At 37.2% G+C, this 19,390-nt stretch overlaps 1 protein-coding gene across 1 annotated transcript in view; it reads right to left on the bottom strand.

Moving 5' to 3' along the window:
• Positions 1 to 2,633: 2,633 nt before the first annotated feature.
• Positions 2,634 to 19,390, bottom strand: part of LOC129743144 (cysteine sulfinic acid decarboxylase) — a 134,802-nt gene continuing 118,045 nt past the window's right edge. The window contains exons 2-4 of the mRNA XM_055735113.1: positions 15,482 to 15,638; positions 15,173 to 15,383; positions 2,634 to 3,511 (exon numbers count right to left, since the gene is read on the bottom strand). Of these exons, the coding sequence (XP_055591088.1) occupies positions 2,911 to 3,511; positions 15,173 to 15,383; positions 15,482 to 15,638 (969 nt within the window). The 3' untranslated portion in view covers positions 2,634 to 2,910. The remainder of the gene's footprint in view (positions 3,512 to 15,172; positions 15,384 to 15,481; positions 15,639 to 19,390) is intronic.

Genomic DNA, 19,390 nt, shown 5'->3' with positions numbered 1-19,390 from the left:
CCATGATTTTCCATAGCTCGTCATAGTCGGGACGGTAGGGACTTGATGTTCACGACATTTTCGGAGGATTTTTCGTAATGTGAAGATCTGGTCCGTCGTCGACCGTCCCTCCATGAAGCCGGCCTGATGACTTCCCACGAATCTGTTCGCTTGTGGCGTTAGACGGCGGAGTAGGATTCGGGACAACACTTTGTAGGCGGCATTGAGGACAGTCAGTGATCGCTTGGTAGTTCTCACAGTCCAATTTGTCGCCCTTCTGTGTCCCAGATCTGGACCATCAACCGGTGTAGGCAATCGGCCAACATGTCCGGGCCCATTTTGGTGAGTTCAGCTGCGATGCCATCCTCTCCAGCCGACTTGTAGCTATTCAGCTGGCGAATGGCTTCCTTAACTACAGTCATCGTTGGGAGTGTCTCCTCTACGTCGTTGGTTACGCCGGCGATGTACCTTCCCTCACCGTCTTGATCTCCTGCATGTGCGCGCGCCGTTCAGGTGTTCATTGAAGTGCTGCTTCCACCTTTTGATCATCTCACGATTGTCCTTCAGGATGCTCCCGTCTTTATCCCACCACACTTCGGCTTACGGCGCGAAGCCTTTGCGGGATGCTTTCAGGCTTGTAAGTGGTCACCATCGTTTGAATTTTTCTGGAGACAACCATCATGCTTTGAGTTTCTGATAGGGACCATTCAAATATTACGTAATGCTTTTAGGGGGGGGGGGTTTATAGCAGTTTGTTACGCTTCGAGGCTTCTGCTTAGAAATTCTGGGACGAATGTGTTACGTAGGGGGGGAGGGGGGGTTGAAAATGCTCGAAAATTACGTTACGTAATATTTGAACGGCCCCATAGAACTTTCGTATTTCTTGGGAACGATGCAGCTGCTCCATATAGCAATAAATTCGTAAGTTTCGTTCAGCGAATTTAGTTAGCAGAGTTTTGTTGGCCACCTTTCTATCAACGTTCGTACTTCCTTATCCGAGATAAATCGCACATGTTCTATAACATTTCGTTATTCATTTCATAGCGCACTAGAGGTCCAAGTATGAAACCTTGTGGAACACCTGGTTTTAGAAACTTTTTTTTTTGTTTCGCTTATAGTCGTTATATTTATTGCTGATCCACTCTTTTTTTCTATTTCTGCGATAGCTGATTTGGGCTCCCGTAGGGTACCACAGTAAAAAAAAATTACAGTATTCAAGAAAAAAATGAGCATTATTCTACATAAGGATTATTTATCGACAGAAATTAAATCGGATGAACAAGCGGAAAACATTGAAAGATGATTTAATAAAAAGTTGTCAAACAAACATGTATACCAAATATTATTATCGGATTATCTATTGTTTATAAAACAAAAAATTGTGTTTGCCTTGAGGATGGTCAATCAGCGGTCAAAATCACGGAAAAATGAATAATAAAAAACCTGTTTGCGATGGGGTCAACCAGCGGACAAATTCATGAAAAAAAAATGAAAATCTGTAGTTGTTTAAATAAGTTTAGAGTTCGACGACACGGTAGCGATCATTCATTGAATGTTGGATTTCGTGCTATGTTTTGCAGTCGGAGTTATCCGTATAAAGTTTAACTGAAAAGCGGTTGGCGTGTAGAAAATTGTCAGATTTTATACTGATTTGACAGATCGCACAAATTTCGCAATTATGAGTGCGCAGTTCAATTTTTTGCGATGCGAATGGTATTATTTCCTATAATAGACTATTCACCGTACACAACCCCTTTTTTTAACTTCTCATATACGATTTGTTACATTTTAACGACAACATAATTGAATTCGACCAGCATATAAAGTATCAAAGACGCATTTATCGCATCCAAAATCTTCGTCATGCCAAATGAGTTAATTCTCAGGCTATGGAAAAATGTGTTTTCAATAATGTAGATTGTTTTTTGTTTTGTCTGGGATTTTAACGCTCGTAATTAATTCAATCTCAATTAATACTAAGAATAATAATATTTCATTCCGATGACTTCATGTTTTGTCCTCTCTTGCAAAATAATGATTTGAAGATTGATTCAAGAATTTACTTCTTAACTTTTCAATGAAATTAGTGAGTAAAGGCAGAAACACAATACAGCGTCGGTCGTCGCGTCACGTCAGCGGTCAACGCTGTCGATAAGTACTAAAACGCGGACGCGACGCACCCGACGATTTTTGCATCACAATTCAGCGTCAAGAGACATCTAAGATGTCTCTTGACGCTGAATTGTGATGCAAAAATCGTCGGGTGCGTCGCGTCCGCGTTTTAGTACTTATCGACAGCGTTGACCGCTGACGTGACGCGACGACCGACGCTGTATTGTGTTTCTGCCTTAAGAGTGATTTTTTTAACTGTGTTTACTGCTCCGGCTAGCCTACCGCACGGAAGGCTACCGTCGCGCGATTAGAAATTTTCCCAGTAACCGCAATACCATCTTTATGGAATTCGCGACTTTATCAACGTTGCAGTTGGCGGACACATATTGAAAAACTTATCCGGTACAACTGTGTTCGATGGGCTGGGCTCGAACTCACGGACATCGACTCAGGAGGCAAGTGACTTGCCAACTGAGCTATATCACAAGCCCCCAATTTTTTGAAACGTATTTGTGAGGGATTTCGAATTACTTAATATAAAGTTGCTTTTAATTTCTTTTATTGTGCATCTGCTTTTGTACATAGCGAATTTCCTTAAATATATTCATTTTTCAATTAACTTCCTCTCTGTATCTTGAAAATAAGTTTTTTAAATATACTTATCGATTAACCTACTCTTATTGTTTCACAGCTAGGTCAATGCGTTCAATAAATACATTCTCTTATCGTTTGATTACAAACCATATATGCAACATTTAACAATCATCTTTAAAACTAACGATAAAAACGAAACGTCTTCCTCTCTCTCTCTAACGGAATTTACAAATCCGCAGCGAGCCGTTCGATTTCGTCTATAATGTAGTTCATATCGGACTTATCCAGCGAAGAGTTTTGCAGAACCAATCGGAAAAAGTTGGGCTTATCGTGGATCGGTTGATAGGTAATCATCATGGAACCCTCGCGCATCATGCGTTCCTTCACTTTGGGGGCAACCTTGTGCAGTTTATCGGCAAATTCAACCGAGTCCCGTGGGGTGTCCCGCAGGCTTGGAGGAACGTACCAGAAACACACGTTCGTGCACTCGGGATTCTCGATCACCATTTCGAATCCGTTGCGGGCCTTGATGGTATCGGTAAAGTATTCGGCATTCTCGAACACCTTATCAATGTGCTGTTCCAGGCCGGAAGTTCCCTTGGCACGCCACATGAACCAGAACTTGAGCACATCGGCCCTGCGGCCACACTGGATGTGCTTATCACCAGTGTCGTACTGGGTGTCGTAGAATTTGTCCTTCTGGAACAGATAGGTGGCGTTTGTCGAATGGCACTCGGTCAGAACGTTCTCGTGTCGTGTCAGGAAGGTGGAACACTGCTGTGGGGCGGCGAGCAGCTTATGTGGATTCCAGGTAACTGAGTCCGATCTGAAATACGATAAATAGAAATACAATCAAATTTACTTTTGGAAAACTTTGTATGACACATCTGTGTCCTTTTATGATGGAATTTATTAATTCTATCAGGCAAACATGTCTTGGCTTCATATTCAGTCTGTGCTGTTCTGTTACCATTAACTTAAAAATCCTTGTTTTATAATAATTTTGTCAAATTTTTTTTTCGTCCGCAAAAATTTGGACCAGTTTTTTGTAATTATTTCCTTTATTTTCTCTCTTTATATCTTTTTAATGAGGCACACCGGGGCAAGTGCAAACAAAGCCCAATTTCTCCCAATTCAAAAAATAATTAAAATAATCTTATAAATTGTTTATTGAGTCTAAATGAATATTTTCAGTTAAAAAATGTTCTTAACATTTTTGCCTATGGTGAAAAACGGTTTTGTTTGCACTTGCCGGGTGTACCTTATGTGCGGGGTGGCCACTGAACTGCTGCAAAAAATGACTTTTTGCTCCCATATGTTTTTTCGATGCCTTTTGGGTCACCAAGTAACAGTGTAAAATTTTAGATGATTTGGTTGATTCCTGAGCTAGCGCAACGCGTTTCAATTTTGTATGGAAATTTGCATGGAAGAAAAAATTTTTGCTCATTAAATCATCCAGAAAATTCAAATAAGCTTGAAATAAAGTTGGTCTTTAACTTTTGGTTTTGGCTATTCTTAAGGTTCATTTTTTGCTAACATGACAAACAGCTAAATATTTAATGAAAAAAGTTATAACCATTCCAAAATTATAAATCTGAATTAATTTAAAAATGGCAGACGTTGCTTTTAGCAAAGGATATATAAATCAATAAGTTCCTTGATGAGATTTTTATTCTCATCGTACGGTTACACAGTTTTCAAATAAGCAGTCGAAAACGCTAAAAATAAAAAATTAAATTTTTGAAAAAAAAACGTTTTTATAACATCGAATATCTTCCCTGGGATAGAGGTTAGGTTTGAGCTTAGTTCACATGAACTGTACTGCAATAATTAAGGAATATTTTTCATTAAAAGTTATATTTTTTTGGACTTTCAGTACATCTCTGGCGATTTTTGATGAAAAATTTTGTTTTCCCATACAAAAATAAAACTCGTTGCGCTAATTCAGGGCTGCATGGTTCGCTTCCAAAAATTTTATTGCTATTTCTGGCAGCAAAAACAACAAAAAAAGTTACGGAAGGTGTAGAAATTTAATAATTTGAAATTTTCCTACAAAGCTTGCAGCTGTCTAGTGACCACTCATTCGGGAAATTCAGGACAAAGTCTGGATTTAAAATCCATCGGGAAAAAGTCGGAATTTCCTCCAAGAAATCGAGAATTTTTGGCTCAGCGACTCAGTGCATATATTTCAGTTCCTTGAAATGCTCCAGAATAACTGAAAAATGTGAATTTAACACTTAACCGATGTTCTAAGAATTTTGACTTTAACTTAAGCTTTCCATAAATTTTTCTGAGCGTATCTTAGCGGAATATCTTAGCGAAAATTCAGATAATCAACCATTAACAAATAATTATTAGCATTAAAAATTGGAACTCCGATCATGTCGATATCTGCATATGAACTCAAGTCAGAGATTCGTTGTTTACTTTAGAGAAAATTGAAAAAGCCAAACCAACTTTTGAGTATGACGTATTTATGATGATTCAGTTTCATATTTTGTTAAATAAAATTTTAGGACCAGATTTCTTGGATCGTTGAATCTTTTGATAATAAAACACGCTTCAGAACACGCTAACTTTCAATAAATCCGTATCATAGTTACGTTGAGTTTTGGGCCTTATCATTGAATACCTACTTGAATTTATGTTAGAATTTAACATTTTGAAACTTAAGTGAACTTTCTAAAGAAGATTTGAGGAAAAAATTCAGATAAAGTATAAATAAGAAAGCAGTGGAAATGTTGGTATCATTAAGCTTGTATAGTTGAAATCCACAAGAAACACATAACATAATTTCTGACGTAAATTCACATGATGAATTAAAACTGTTTTTTTTACTGAATTTACGGATTGAGTTTTCCAAAGTTATTAAAATATATTCAAAAGAGGTTTATGAAATAAATAAAACACATGATTGCACATAAGACTCAAAATGTACCTTCTTTGTGACTTGAATTTATTTATTTGTGGCTATTTTGAATCGTTTATACGAAATAAGCCATACTACAATACATCTTTTTTAACATATTCATACTCTAAGGATAGAATTTCCGATTTAACTAAATTTTTCCACTTATTTTAGATATATTTTGAAAACAAGATGTTTCAGATGGTAAATTTAATAGGTATTTATTTTTTACAATATTATCAATGCTTTAAACAATTCCCAAACAGGTCCTAATTCAGTTCTAAACTAAGCGAGATATGATAATCGTAGAACTAGAGTCTGGCACATTAGGCTTTTCAAAAATTAAAATATAATTTTTAATTCATAGATTTTTATACCTCCCACCCTAAACCAAAATTTCTGTAAATTAGGGAAGGATTCATTTCATCCTGATCCAGAGCAACAAATATATTTTTTTTGTGAATTTTCATAAAAAAAATTATGATATGCTAGTTTAATGGCATTACGGTGAATGTTATGATGGAAAATTCTTGAAAGAAGAATTACGGATAGGAAAGAAATTACGGATAGATAAAGCAGATGCTTATTAGAAGAAAATTTATAGGTGTTGAAATAGAGCCAAAAGCATATTTTTACGGAAAGCTTCAAAGGTGCGTTCTAGACCCTTTGTCCCGCATCAATTGAATGGCTAGGAGAAGTAATAGCGAGAGGCGCAATTACGTTCACCCATGCATCCAACCCGATGGATTGGTAAAGCACGTGCTTCCCAATCGTTAAAAAGAAAAAAAAATTGAAGAGAATTGAATCCAACTGTGTAAGTTGAAATACTAGGACTAGATAAGATGAAAATTAATGTTGAAAAACATGCGAAAAAAATTCACAAATTCAACCAACTGTGGAGTTCGACTCAATTCTCTACGAAAAAGTTTCGCTGACTGAATGTTTGAGTCAACCTCCATCTATGGGTTGCAGTTGCAAAAAATTTTAATTCTAAATCCAGCAGTGTAAATAAGGAAATGTTTATTCGTTTTTTTTTTTCAAAATCAGCCATTTCAATAACAAAAAGGCAAAAAATAGTGTTTTCTAACCGTCAAATTAGATTAAGAAAAAAAACAATTTCAAATCTGTCCACGTGGACAGAAAAGGAGGCGTTGACTGAGTTCGGATTGCACGCGTTTTTTTCGTCACGTTTGCAAAATTTTTGGAAAATCATAATTTTTTATGTGAAAGTACAGAAAAACATTTTAAAAGTTCATTTTAGTAGCTTAACTCTTCTCTTGATGAATCTAGTTTAGGTGGGCTCAAAACCCAGCTACGGAGAGGAAAAATAAGTGGTTCAATAGTTTCACAAGTGCGAATGGCATAATTTGCAACGTTTGTACTCAAGTTCTGCTGTTGTTTTTCACCATCGGAGCATTCCCGTAGACTCTACTTTGTGCTGCCTTTAAAGCTTATAATGCTAATAGTGATAGTTAATTATTGATAAAAAGGCCACTTCGAATATTTTTTTCAAGTAAAATATTTTCACTCCCGCAAGCATTGCAAAATTGTGTTAAGTATCAACCACGTATAAACGGAAGAGAATATTGGGTAGAGCGGAATAGCTGAGATTCGATTCCCCGTCAGTAAAATGGTTTTCGTGTTAAATGGTTTCCAAAAGTGTGTATTCGGTTCTGATTTAAGAATCAATTCACTATCTTCTATCTTCTAATATATAAAGATGAGTTGGACTATATATGTTTGTTTGTTTGTATGCACCTTATACAAATCCACACCGCTTATCGGATTAGCCTGAAATTTGGCACAGCTATGTGTTTGGACCATGGTAAGGTTTTAGTAATAGTTTTGAGCCCCTCCCACCTAAGAAAAGGGACCCTCCCATACAACTTTCGTTTTTTTCCCCACGATCCAAAAGTCATGGCACCCATTTTGCCAGCCGATTTTCGTTTCCTTTGGCGGGGTTGTTTTCACCATCACCATGGGCTGGGCATTAGAAACGACCATCCAAAGTTCACGTGTACTGGAAAGCAAATCAAAGCCTGCATGATGATTAAAAATTTGATAACAAAATTTTGGCGGGCTTTTTCATTTCTTCTACTGTTTGTAGCACAGGTTACAAGCACGTGGTTCTTGGATGAAAGAGCAAGTCTACTTTTGGGAGAAAAAAAAATACTTCTAATTGTCTGTTCGGAGTAAATTTATTAAAACAGTAGTGGTTTTCAATGTGGTCCCTGGGGGCGTTGAAGATCTACAGGAATATACAGCGTGTAAGGTGTGGATGCAATGATTAATCTTCGTAATGAATTGACTTCTTCAGCTGAATAACTATTTGGACTGTTTGCTGAAAACTTATGTTCCAGCTTTTAGGAACCAACCACTTTCATATTTATTTTGATTCCTTAGAGATAAAGAAAAATCAATTAAATTCAGAGTTTTAAGCTGAAGGCTGCAATTTCAACGCTTCCATAGTGGGGTAGGAATGTTAACAAGAGGCTTGACAATTAAACGTGCATTTTTTGGAAAAAGTTAAAACCAAATCCATCAAATGAAATGAATCTGGCATTTTAGGTTTGTACAATTAAATTTCATAGCCCAATTTATAACTTTCGAGTTATTGTTGATTATCAATGCGGTAAGTTCTACCATCCAATTATTAGAAAAATTAAACCGTTTAGTACTGCGAATTAAAAAATAAGATTTCTAACGATTTTTACATTGATCACTCATGATAATTTACGGAACAGTTGTGTCAAATAATAAAAAAAATTAAATATAACTTAAATAACATCTTTTCCATAACATTATAAAATGGGCGATTTTGGTTCCGAGATGATGTGTGTTTTGATAACTGCGAAAAACTTTTAGTGGAACTTTCAACATGTAAATAAACTAATCATAAAACAGTGTGAAATTAATCAGTGAAAAAAGCACATAAAATTTTAAGTTTTCAACAAAGTTTCAGCTTAAGTCTGTTTAGGAATTTCTAAGTAAATAAAAACTTGAATATATCTTTCTACAGGCAGATTATCTATCTCGAAATGTGGGATAATCTTCAATAGAGGTCGTTCGCATATGTTTACAAGCTTAAGATACTGGATTTTCATTAGATACAGCATAGGGAAAAGATAATAAAAAAAAAACATTGTTATCATTTTAAGATAAAATAAAATGAGGTTCAATAAATTCAAGCTTCCTAAAACATTTTGGTTTTAAATTTTTTTCGTGATAGGTTGAATAAGCATTAGAAAGAAATTATTCTAAATTTCTATTAGGAGCTTAGTTTTTGAATAATATAAAAAAACTTTGCCCAATCAGAACTAAAAAAACTAACGAAAGAAACAGCGATTATGTGATTAATCAAAAATTTGAATAAGGTCAAGCTATTTTTAAGTATTTTCGAACACGGATGCCATATTCATGGTAAAAGGTCTCTAATAAAATAAATAATAATAATTACGTGGCTAAATTAGGGCAAAATTTTAAATAAAGATGAATACAAAGCTTCCGAAATTTCCAGAATTCAAATGATTCATATTTATTGATATTTAAACTAGACCCGAGCAAGGCCGGGTAAAATCAACTAGCCTGTTAGTAATATATTGATAAGAATTGTAGTGCATTTCACAGTGCTCCCTATTGCCGCTGGGGGGCTTTGAAGGTCTACAAAAACATACAGTGAACTGAACAGTGAACAATGAATTGACTTTTTCAGCTGAACAACTATTTGGACTGAGTGTTGAAAAACTTATGAACCGATTTTCATAAATTCCAGTTTTTAGAGCCAACCATTTTCATATTTCGGGGATTTTTCATAGAAAAAGAAAAATTTATTAGATTCTGCCTTCAGCCTATCAAATTGCCTTCGAGGAATTCGAACGGGGGTTTAGAAAATCGATTACGAAATTGAATCTAAGGTTTTGAGTTTTATACAATTTGATTTCATGGGCCAATTTCAGACTTTTGAGTCATTTTTGGTCATCAATGTGAATTGACAGCATTGTTCACTTTTCACAACAATTAATGGGATGATTGTGTCCAATAATGGAAACATTTAAATATAACTCTAATTAAATCTATTTCATAACATTATAATGGTAACTTCGGTTCAGAGATAGTTTGTTTTCGATAACTTCAAAAAACTATAAGTGGCACTTTCAACATATAAGAACAAGTACTCATAAAGCAGTGTGATTTTAAAAAGTCCACATACAATTGAAACACGCAAACATGGTTCAACAAAATTCGAAAGTCTTTTTTGAAAATGTCTAAGAAAAAAAAACTTGAATATACCTTTGTACAGGAAGATCATCCAAATCGAAAAGTGGAATGATCTCCGAAAGAGATTTTTATTAAATGGGGGATGCGAAAGTTAAAAAAAAAACAGTTTTATCAGCTAAATATATCGGGTATATGCTATTCAAGCTTCCTTAGAAATGTTGGTTGAAAAAAAATGTTCGTTATGATAAGAAAATAGTTTTAAATTTCTTTAAACACAAACCTCATAACTATAAGTTTTTCAAAATTATGAACACGAAAAAAACAATAAATAACCTCTATCAAAACCTAAAAAATACTAACAAAACTTACAATGCTAACATGATCTAAAATTGGCAAAATTTCATATATCTAATAATGAATACAAAGCTTCCAAAATTTCGAAAAGTCCACTCATTTTGATTTATATTTTATGCGAACCCGAGCAAAGCCGGGTAAAATCAGCTAGTACCAATTAATTATATCCAATTGATTGGTTTTCGCGTGATGAGTAATGAGCAGAAAAACATTGCAAGAATGCCAAAGAAAGGCAAGATAAAAGGGATAAAATTTCGTCGGTCATTGAGGCGCTGCTTGCTATGATGTGTTTCTGAATGCAATCGGTAGAAAACCGCATACGTTCAGATTGCCTGGTGTATGAGATTAAAAACCCATAATCTACGGTAGGTTAAAGGCTCAAATTCTGATATCTAAAGTCTGCTTCATTTAATATTGGAACAAATTCTTTTGCTCATTGTGGCGCTCCTAGTGGACGGATTTGGAAACTTTTTTCACCCACGTGTCGGGAAATTCATTACCTTTCACCATGTATTTATGTCACCATAACACCAAACGTGAAACGATAGCATTTTGTAAACAACCGCCATGGAAGCCGAACGGAGAGATCAAATTGTGCACAGTTTTCTTGAAAATCCATTGTTGTCGGCATCGAAGCTAGCTAAACAGCTTAAAATGCCCAGAAATACCGTATGGCGTGTTATCAAGCAGTACAAGGAAACATTGACGACGGCTCGGAAGCCGCATTCGAAGCGTCGGAGTGGAACTGTCGACCGGAAACTGCGTGGGAAAGTCATCAAGGCCGTCAAGAGGAATCCCAATCTTTCAGACCGCGATTTGGCCAATAAGTTCCAGGCCGCTCACAGTACGGTGCGACGAATTCGTCTCCGGGAAGGAATAAGGTCATTCCGAACAGCCAAATCGGACGCTGAAGCAGAACAATGTGGCCAGAATCCGTGCTCGAAAGCTGTACGACCAAGTGCTGACCAAGTTCGACGGATGTATTCTGATGGACGATGAGACCTACGTGAAGGCGGACTTTGGGCAAATCCCAGGTCAAAAATTTTATTTGGCGACGGCTCGGGGGGATGTACCTGCAAAATTTAAGTTCGTGTTTGCGGATAAATTCGCCCGCAAGTACATGATTTGGCAGGGGATATGCAGTTGTGGACAGAAAATCAAAGTCTTTCTCACTGACAAGACAATGACATCAGAAGTCTACAAAAAAGAGAGCCTACAGAAACGGATTCTGCCGTTTATTCGTGCCCACGACCGTCCAGTAATGTTTTGGCCGGACCTCGCAAGCTGCCATTACAGCAAAACGGTTATGGAATGGTACGCAACGAACGGGGTCAGCGTAATACCGAAGGACCTCAACCCCCCAAACTGCCCCCAGTTCCGGCCGATAGAGAAATACTGGGCAATCACGAAGCGGAGGCTTAAGGCAAAGGGAAAACTTGTTAGGAACATGACTCAAATGAAGAACTGGTGGAATCAAATCGCCAAAACGGTGGACGAAAAGGGTGTGCGCCGCCTAATGTGCCGTCTTACGGGAAAAGTACGAGAATTTCTTCGAAACAGCAATGAATAATTTTTTTAATTTTTTTTTATGAAAGAGTAAAGAAAATGCTACATTTGTAAGAAAAACAAATTTTGAATTCGTTAATAAATGACTGAACTACACGCAATTGTTTGTGTTCCAATATTAAATGAAGCAGACTTTACCAATAGGTAAGATGTGTCATTGAAATCTATTAAAAATAAAAACCATTTTTTTTTATTTAACGTACAAGGGTCATTCTTTCTGAATATTTACGACAGATGGAATTTTATTCCATAATTTACCGTCATGTTAGGGTGTACTACTAAAGAACGCTAGGGTGTCTCTATGCAATCCTTATAAAATGTGTCTCGCTATGTTTTGGTGTTTATGTGGAAGATTTAAGAAATTTAAACTTTTTCATTGAAATTTTTTTTTTTTTAATTTTTTAGGTGTTTTCATTACAAAAAACTGATCCTTCAATATATTTAATTGAATTACCTCTCTGACGATACATTACATGAATAAATAGAAAAATAAGAAACTTTTACCAAATTGATGATTTTTTAACTTCCTAAGTATCCTTTCACAATGCGATTATCGATAACCTTGTTTATCTTGAGCTTGCCAGATAGCGCGGTTTCATCCGGGTTTGCCCGGATGTTCAATGCAAAATTTTGAAAAGTGTGGTCCGGCCCGGTTGCCCGGATCTTTCCCGGATTTTTTTTACTTTATTTTCCAAATCAAACAAAAAAAAACAAATTGTTTTGAACAAAAAAAATATTTTTTGCATCCGTAACGCAATTTTAAGAGCAAGTATTATAAAAAAAAATCATGAAAGTTTTATTTGGAGCCTAATATACGATTTGAAATCTGCTGATAAATGTTGATGAAACATTTTTTTGCTTGATTTTTGATGAGTAATGCCTGGGTTCTGAACAAGTTTGCCAGATATTGCCCCAATTTTTGGTCGACAATTTTAAAGTCAAATGCCCCGATTTTTTCCACTTGCAGATTTGACACCCGAAACTTCTGTCAAACCTCGTCCACGTATAAGTGAAGAGGGCTCCCATACGAAATCAACTTTAAATATGTTACATTTCGTACATTTTTCCAGTGATTTTTACAAAAAAAACCACATATAAGTTTTGGCATAACAGGATAAAGTGTAGGTTTTAATAAACTACCCCTCATATTTTTGAAGAGAATAATTTTTTCGAGCGCTTGGTTTTTTCTTATAAAGAAAGTTGGTAGATTTCGTATGGCAAAATTTGCAGACTTCAGCTAAATTTCCAGAACCACACCGCTGTCTAAACATGATGGTTTATCTACTGAACAACTGAGAGGCTTTGTCCTCTCCTGACCTGACCTAATGGATCATTGCTTGTATATATGTATCGTTTAGTGCTTCATCCAGCCCTTTTTCAGAATTTTGAAATCTAGTTTAACTACTGATTTTTAAGGGCGTAAAAATTTGGAAAGGAGGAAGGTTTTTATGCTGTTAATGTATGCATCAAATCCAATTAGCCGAGTTGGATCAGTGCAGGTTATATGATGGATCAAACGTGCGGAAAGGTGTCCACAAAAAGCGAACGCGCTTTAATTTGTCATGAACGTTTAAAATTCAATTCCGCACTATGAGCCGGGCGATAGGATATCCGACTGACTGCCGACAATATTTGCGCTGCATATGTACCTACAGTGTACACTCTCATTTGAGTGGTAAATCTTCCAACTATACCTAACCCTTGCCATTGACATTGAAAATGGTGTGTGAAATAGGCCACACCGAAGTTGGACTTCAATGGATCTAGCCTAAGTGCCAATGATGCCGGGGTTAGTACTAACGTTTGAACCCCTACTCACTTGTCGGTTGATCATCTACGATAGTTCGAGTAGAATAGTAGCAGGAAAAAAACGCCGGTACACCGGCCAATGGCTCTGTGGCAGCCATTGGCAGTTTTAATTACTCCCGAGGTAGAGGAATGAACGATAAACATAGGCAACTTGCAATCATAAGTACATACATAGTGAAGCCGTGAAAATAATTGATGGTTCCGAATGTAGCGTAAATGATGCAAATTTGGTATGCTAGATACGCCCAGTTGCAGTGTCATCTGTGCATTTAAAATCTCTTGGTGCAATCGAATTGATAAACTTTGAGTTTTAAACGCATTAGGTACACTTGATCTCATTGAGCTTTGATACATTGTATTCTTTTTTTTTCATTTCCTACGATTCAGAACGTTTCCGCAGTATTAAATCAATATTCAAAGTTAATTTTTTTTTCTAGAACGCCGCTGAAATGTCAATCCTTATTTCATTGCTACAATTTTAAAGAGACAGTCATTAATTTTAATAGACCCGATGACAATGTTAGTACGTAGATACACCCAAAATTCAGCCTCTGTGCCAATGGCGTGTAGTCAATTACATAGCATCATTGGTACAAGAAGATAACGCGATCGGTGCTGATTCGATTTGCTCCCACCGGCATTAATCTCCCAAGTTAACCGAATTGCGTATGTCTGAAAGAAACAAAATAAAAACGCTTTCACGTCCCTCCCTATCGCATCACAAGACGAAGAAGGATGGAAATAAATACCGGCCAACACCAGGCAGCCAGCGAACCGAGCACTGTGCGTGTGAATGTAGCAAAAGCAACAACAAAAACATCCTTCTAATTCAATCCCTTCAATCTACCGGCAAACAACCACGGCCGAGCTGTGCGTGTGTATGCAGTAAAAGCAACAACAAAAAAAAACATTCCTTCAATTCAATTCGCCGGCAAACAACCACGGGTAAGCTGTGCGTGTGTATGTAGCCAAAGCAACAAGAATATATTCCTTCAATTCACCGGCAAACAAGCACCGGCCAAGCTGCCCGGCTTTAGCAGCTGTGTATATGTAGCGTGTGTATGTAATAGCAGGCAATAAGCAAAGCACAGTTCTCATTCAATGGGTTTCCCGTTTCCTCCACTCCCGTTCCCTTTCCCGTTTCCATCGCAAGACAAATGAATACCTTGAAAGGAGGCCAAACGCCGGGAAGCCACTGTCGTGCGTTTCTTTTGTGATTGATCGGTGGCAGAATGCCTATGACAAATATCCCTCTTCCTGCATGAAGCTCAAATAGTACACTGGTTAAGTTGTCGGTCTGGCAAGACCATTTGGTTAGTAATATGAGTTCGATTCTCCCTACGGGCGCTGTGGTTTATACTTTTATTTTCTTGTTTCTGGGATGAATTATCCAATAGGAACGAAATCCCATAAAATGTTTTTCTTGTTTTGCTTGAATGTAGTGGTCATGCATCATTTTAGTTGGGAGCCGAGTCCTTATGCCAGTTACGGTTTTTCAAACATATCATCTTCGGCACAGTGCACATTTCAGCGCATTATCGGCACAGAGATGTGCTAAATAGGCATTGGATTTTTGCAACCTCTTCTATGGGTGTATAGATAGAATAGAAGGCGCTCAGTAATGCCACTCACCTTTCAATTCCTTTGAGCAATTTGCGATACTTCTTGGACATGAGTGCGCCACCTCCCCACGCAGCGTCCACGTGCATCCACAGGTTGTGTTTCTGGCACAGATCGGCGACTTCCTCCAGCGGGTCAAACGCACCAATCACCGTTGTTCCGGCAGTAGCAGATACCATGAATGGAAGCGCACCCTCCGACTTGGCCCGAAGAATTTCTGCCTCTGTATCAGACAACAACAATGAACAAGTAGAGCGTTACCCTTTACTTCCTACTAGTTATACAAAAAAGCACGAATTTAGTTTCGAGACAAGTTCTTACCGAGATGATCCATCTTCATCTTGCCGATCGAGTCCGTCCGGATCGGGTACACGTTGTCGGCACCGATGCCCATAAACGAGGCTAGTTTTTTCACGGAGTAGTGCGCGTCCTCAGATGTGAAAATAACCAACCGCGGAAGTGAATGTAAACCTTTTGTCTGCAGAACGGGGAAGATAGAAAAAAAAAACAGAAAATTACTCCCGTGTGGCAAAACTCAAAGACAACTTTAGATTCCTTGTTAATTATCGATACTCATGATAAGTCGTTGGCCGGACAGCAAAAAAAAAAAGTAAAAAAAAAACCACTGAAAACGTGCACTCAACTCAAGCAGGATTTTTTTTCCTCCTTCGTAATAACTCAAGTGACTTTGCAAAGCTGTAATTGTTCGCTTTTTGTTGCAGTTCATAAATATTTATTGGCAGTTTGGCGGTTGTAGGCTCTCGAACCTTGATCATCAATAATTCTATTCGTTCCGGTAAAGTGAAACTGGACGTCGAGGATATTTTCAGATTCCACGCAAATCTGGTTTCTGATCTGGTTTTAATTAAGTCATCACTTTTCAAGTGGGTGCTTTGTATTTCATCCTCCAGATAGCAGGTTGAAAAAATTTAATTTCAATCATGAGGATAGGCTATCGATTACCGAGTAATGAATATGTATAGCAATAAATGTGGCCGCAGGATACTTCCCACGTGACTTTGTTCCTTATTTAGTTGTAATTTGAACGCCAAAAGCGTTTTTTTAATCCTTCTTCGCTCTTGAGTATCAATATGACACTATTGGAAGTTCGGAGGCTTGTAACTATATTCGGGTGCATCCAAATGAAAAAAATTCTTCGGGGACCCTCAATGAATTCTTGACATCTTTAATATTACTTTTTTATGGACGCACCCTGAAAGCTAAAAAAGCTTCCCTAATCAGACCTCGAGTGTCAATTTGACACCCGCTATGTCTCTTTTGTTTCTCAACCGAGTTTTGCAAAATTTATAGTTCTGGAATCATATCCTTAACCTGAACTATAGTTTATAACTGACAGGCTCACGTACTCCTAACAATAAACAGTAAACATTAATGTATCTAAAATATATTTCTCATACAATATTCACCTAAAACACTTCAGTTTTCCGTTATTCAAAGTCTAAACAAAATCCGAAAAAACATGCTTTAGAAAAAAGACTGTAGATCAGCTATGGAGTGCTCGAAAAAATTTCACTTAGTGTCCAAAAAAGCTGAAGTTAGAAGCTAAACGTTGCATACAAGTAGGTATATATTTTTTGGGAATTTTTGAGGATCATGACCACAATAAATGTGAAAAAGTGGTGTAAAACCGTACTTTTCAATCAATGAATCTTCAATTTTTTTAAGTCACACCAGATAAATTAAAAAAAAGAAATTTGAAAGTTGACTTAATTGGGCACATTTTTGCATTTTTATATACCCCTTATTCTGCGCCGCGCGTGAGATGACGATAGTCGAATCACCCTAGTCACCCGATTCCAGTAGTCACTCTAGGTGATAAACGTCTTTTAGAATGAACTTTTTGAGTTTTTATCCTAATCTAGTAGTCAGCTGGGCATGAACCTCTGTCACATCGGCTTCGGGAATAAGGTGACAAGACTCACGTGACTCCGACTCGACTCGACATTCGTCACCTCACGCGCGGCGCAGATTAAGGGGGTTTGTCAAAATACGAAACACAGAATTTTTGACGAATTTTCAAAAGTAGCTGTTTTTCGAACTTTTTAACAATTGGCTATTTCTCAGATTTACTTGCATTTAAATTCAAATTTGCACTGGATTTTGAGTATATTAACTCAAGATTTCCGCAAAAAAATATATTGACCAGAAAGCCAATTTCATACCAATTCTAGTGGTGTAATTAGATAAACGCTGCGATACATTGCAAAAATATAATAAATATGAAACTAAAAAAATCCAGAAAATTTATGGTTTATTATTTTTTGGCTGTTTTCGCTCACCCGGCGATATCGAAATTAGAAAAAGTTAGGCAGGTTCACCGTTTTTGGCGCAGATAAAAAGGAGTGTAGGCAGCGTTCAACACCAAAATATTCAACTGGTACGAACCACTTAATGATTCGGTCGTTTTTTCCGCCCAGTCCCACCCACTTTTGTAAACGAACAAGCAGCTACTAACGGTAGTTTGCGCTAACTTATTTAGAAAGTATTTCACATTTTTATTTTTCATATTTTTGTAACGTATCGCAGCACTTATGTAATGACACCACTAGAATCGGTATGTAATTGGCTTTCTGTTGAATATAACTTTGTAGCGGGAATATTGAGAATATACTCAAAATCTAGTGTAAAGTTGAATTTAAGTGCAAATCAATCTGAGAAATTGCTATTTGACAAAAAGTTCGAAAAACAGCTACCTTTAAAAATTTGTCAAAAATTCTGTGTTTCGTATTTTGAAAATCTAAAAATGTAAAAACGTGCCAAATTACGTCAGCTTTTCAATTCTCTTTTCAAAAATTATCTGGTTTGACTTAAACAGTTTTGACAGATCACTGAATTAAAAGTACGGTTTTACACCACTTTTTACACTTTTATGGTCATGATCTTGAGAAATTTACAAAAAAATAAAAATATCCTAATCTACACCCAAAATTCAGCCTCTGTGCCAATGGCGTGTAGTCAATTACATAGCATCATTGGTACAAGAAGATAACGCGATCGGTGCTGATTCGATTTGCTCCCACCGGCATTAATCTCCCAAGTTAACCGAATTGCGTATGTCTGAAAGAAACAAAATAAAAACGCTTTCACGTCCCTCCCTATCGCATCACAAGACGAAGAAGGATGGAAATAAATACCGGCCAACACCAGGCAGCCAGCGAACCGAGCACTGTGCGTGTGAAAATAGCAAAAGCAACAACAAAAACATCCTTCTAATTCAATCCCTTCAATCTACCGGCAAACAACCACGGCCGAGCTGTGCGTGTGTATGCAGTAAAAGCAACAACAAAAAAAACATTCCTTCAATTCAATTCGCCGGCAAACAACCACGGCTAAGCTGTGCGTGTGTATGTAGCAAAAGCAACAAGAATATATTCCTTCAATTCACCGGCAAACAAGCACCGGCCAAGCTGCCCGGCTTTAGCAGCTGTGTATATGTAGCGTGTGTATGTAATAGCAGGCAGTAAGCAAAGCACAGTTCTCATTCAATGGGTTTCCCGTTCCTCCTTTCCCGTTCCCTTTCCCGTTTCCATCGCAAGACAAATGAATACCTTGAAAGGAGGCCAAACGCCGTGAAGCCACTGTCGTGCGTTTCTTTTGTGATTGATCGGTGGCAGAATGCCTATGACAAATATCCCTCTTCCTGCATGAAGCTCAAATAGTACACTGGTTAAGATGTCGGTCTGGCAAGACCATTAGGTTAGTGAATTGAGTTCGATTCTCCCTTCGGGCGCCTGTGGTTTTTATTTTTATTTTCTTGTTTCTGGGATGAATTATCCAATAGGAACGAAATCCCATAAAATGTTTTTCTTGTTTTGCTTGAATGTAGTGGTCATGCATCATTTTAGTTGGGAGCCGAGTCCTTATGCCAGTTACGGTTTTTCGAACATATCATCTTCGGCACAGTGCACATTTCAGCGCATTATCGGCACAGAGATGTGCTAAAAAGGCATTGGATTTTTGCAACCTCTTCTATGGGTGTATGTGCAACGTATAGTTTCAACTTCAGCTTTATTGGACACTAAGTGAAATTTTTTGAGCATTCATAGCTGATCTACAGTATTTTTTTCCAAAGCATGTTTACGAGGTTTCCAAAACTATAAGTTTTGTAACAATCAATTGGGAAACAAGAGAGATATATTGGTTTTAGTCAGGAGTGTCAAATTGACACTCCGGGGACTGTAACGGCCAAAAACTCAGGGACGGATGAGG

Source organism: Uranotaenia lowii, chromosome 2, assembly GCF_029784155.1.
Source record: "Uranotaenia lowii strain MFRU-FL chromosome 2, ASM2978415v1, whole genome shotgun sequence".
Lineage (NCBI taxonomy): Eukaryota > Metazoa > Arthropoda > Insecta > Diptera > Culicidae > Uranotaenia > Uranotaenia lowii.
Note: the sequence above shows the minus strand (reverse complement) of the source record. Positions and strands in the feature narration are given on the sequence as shown.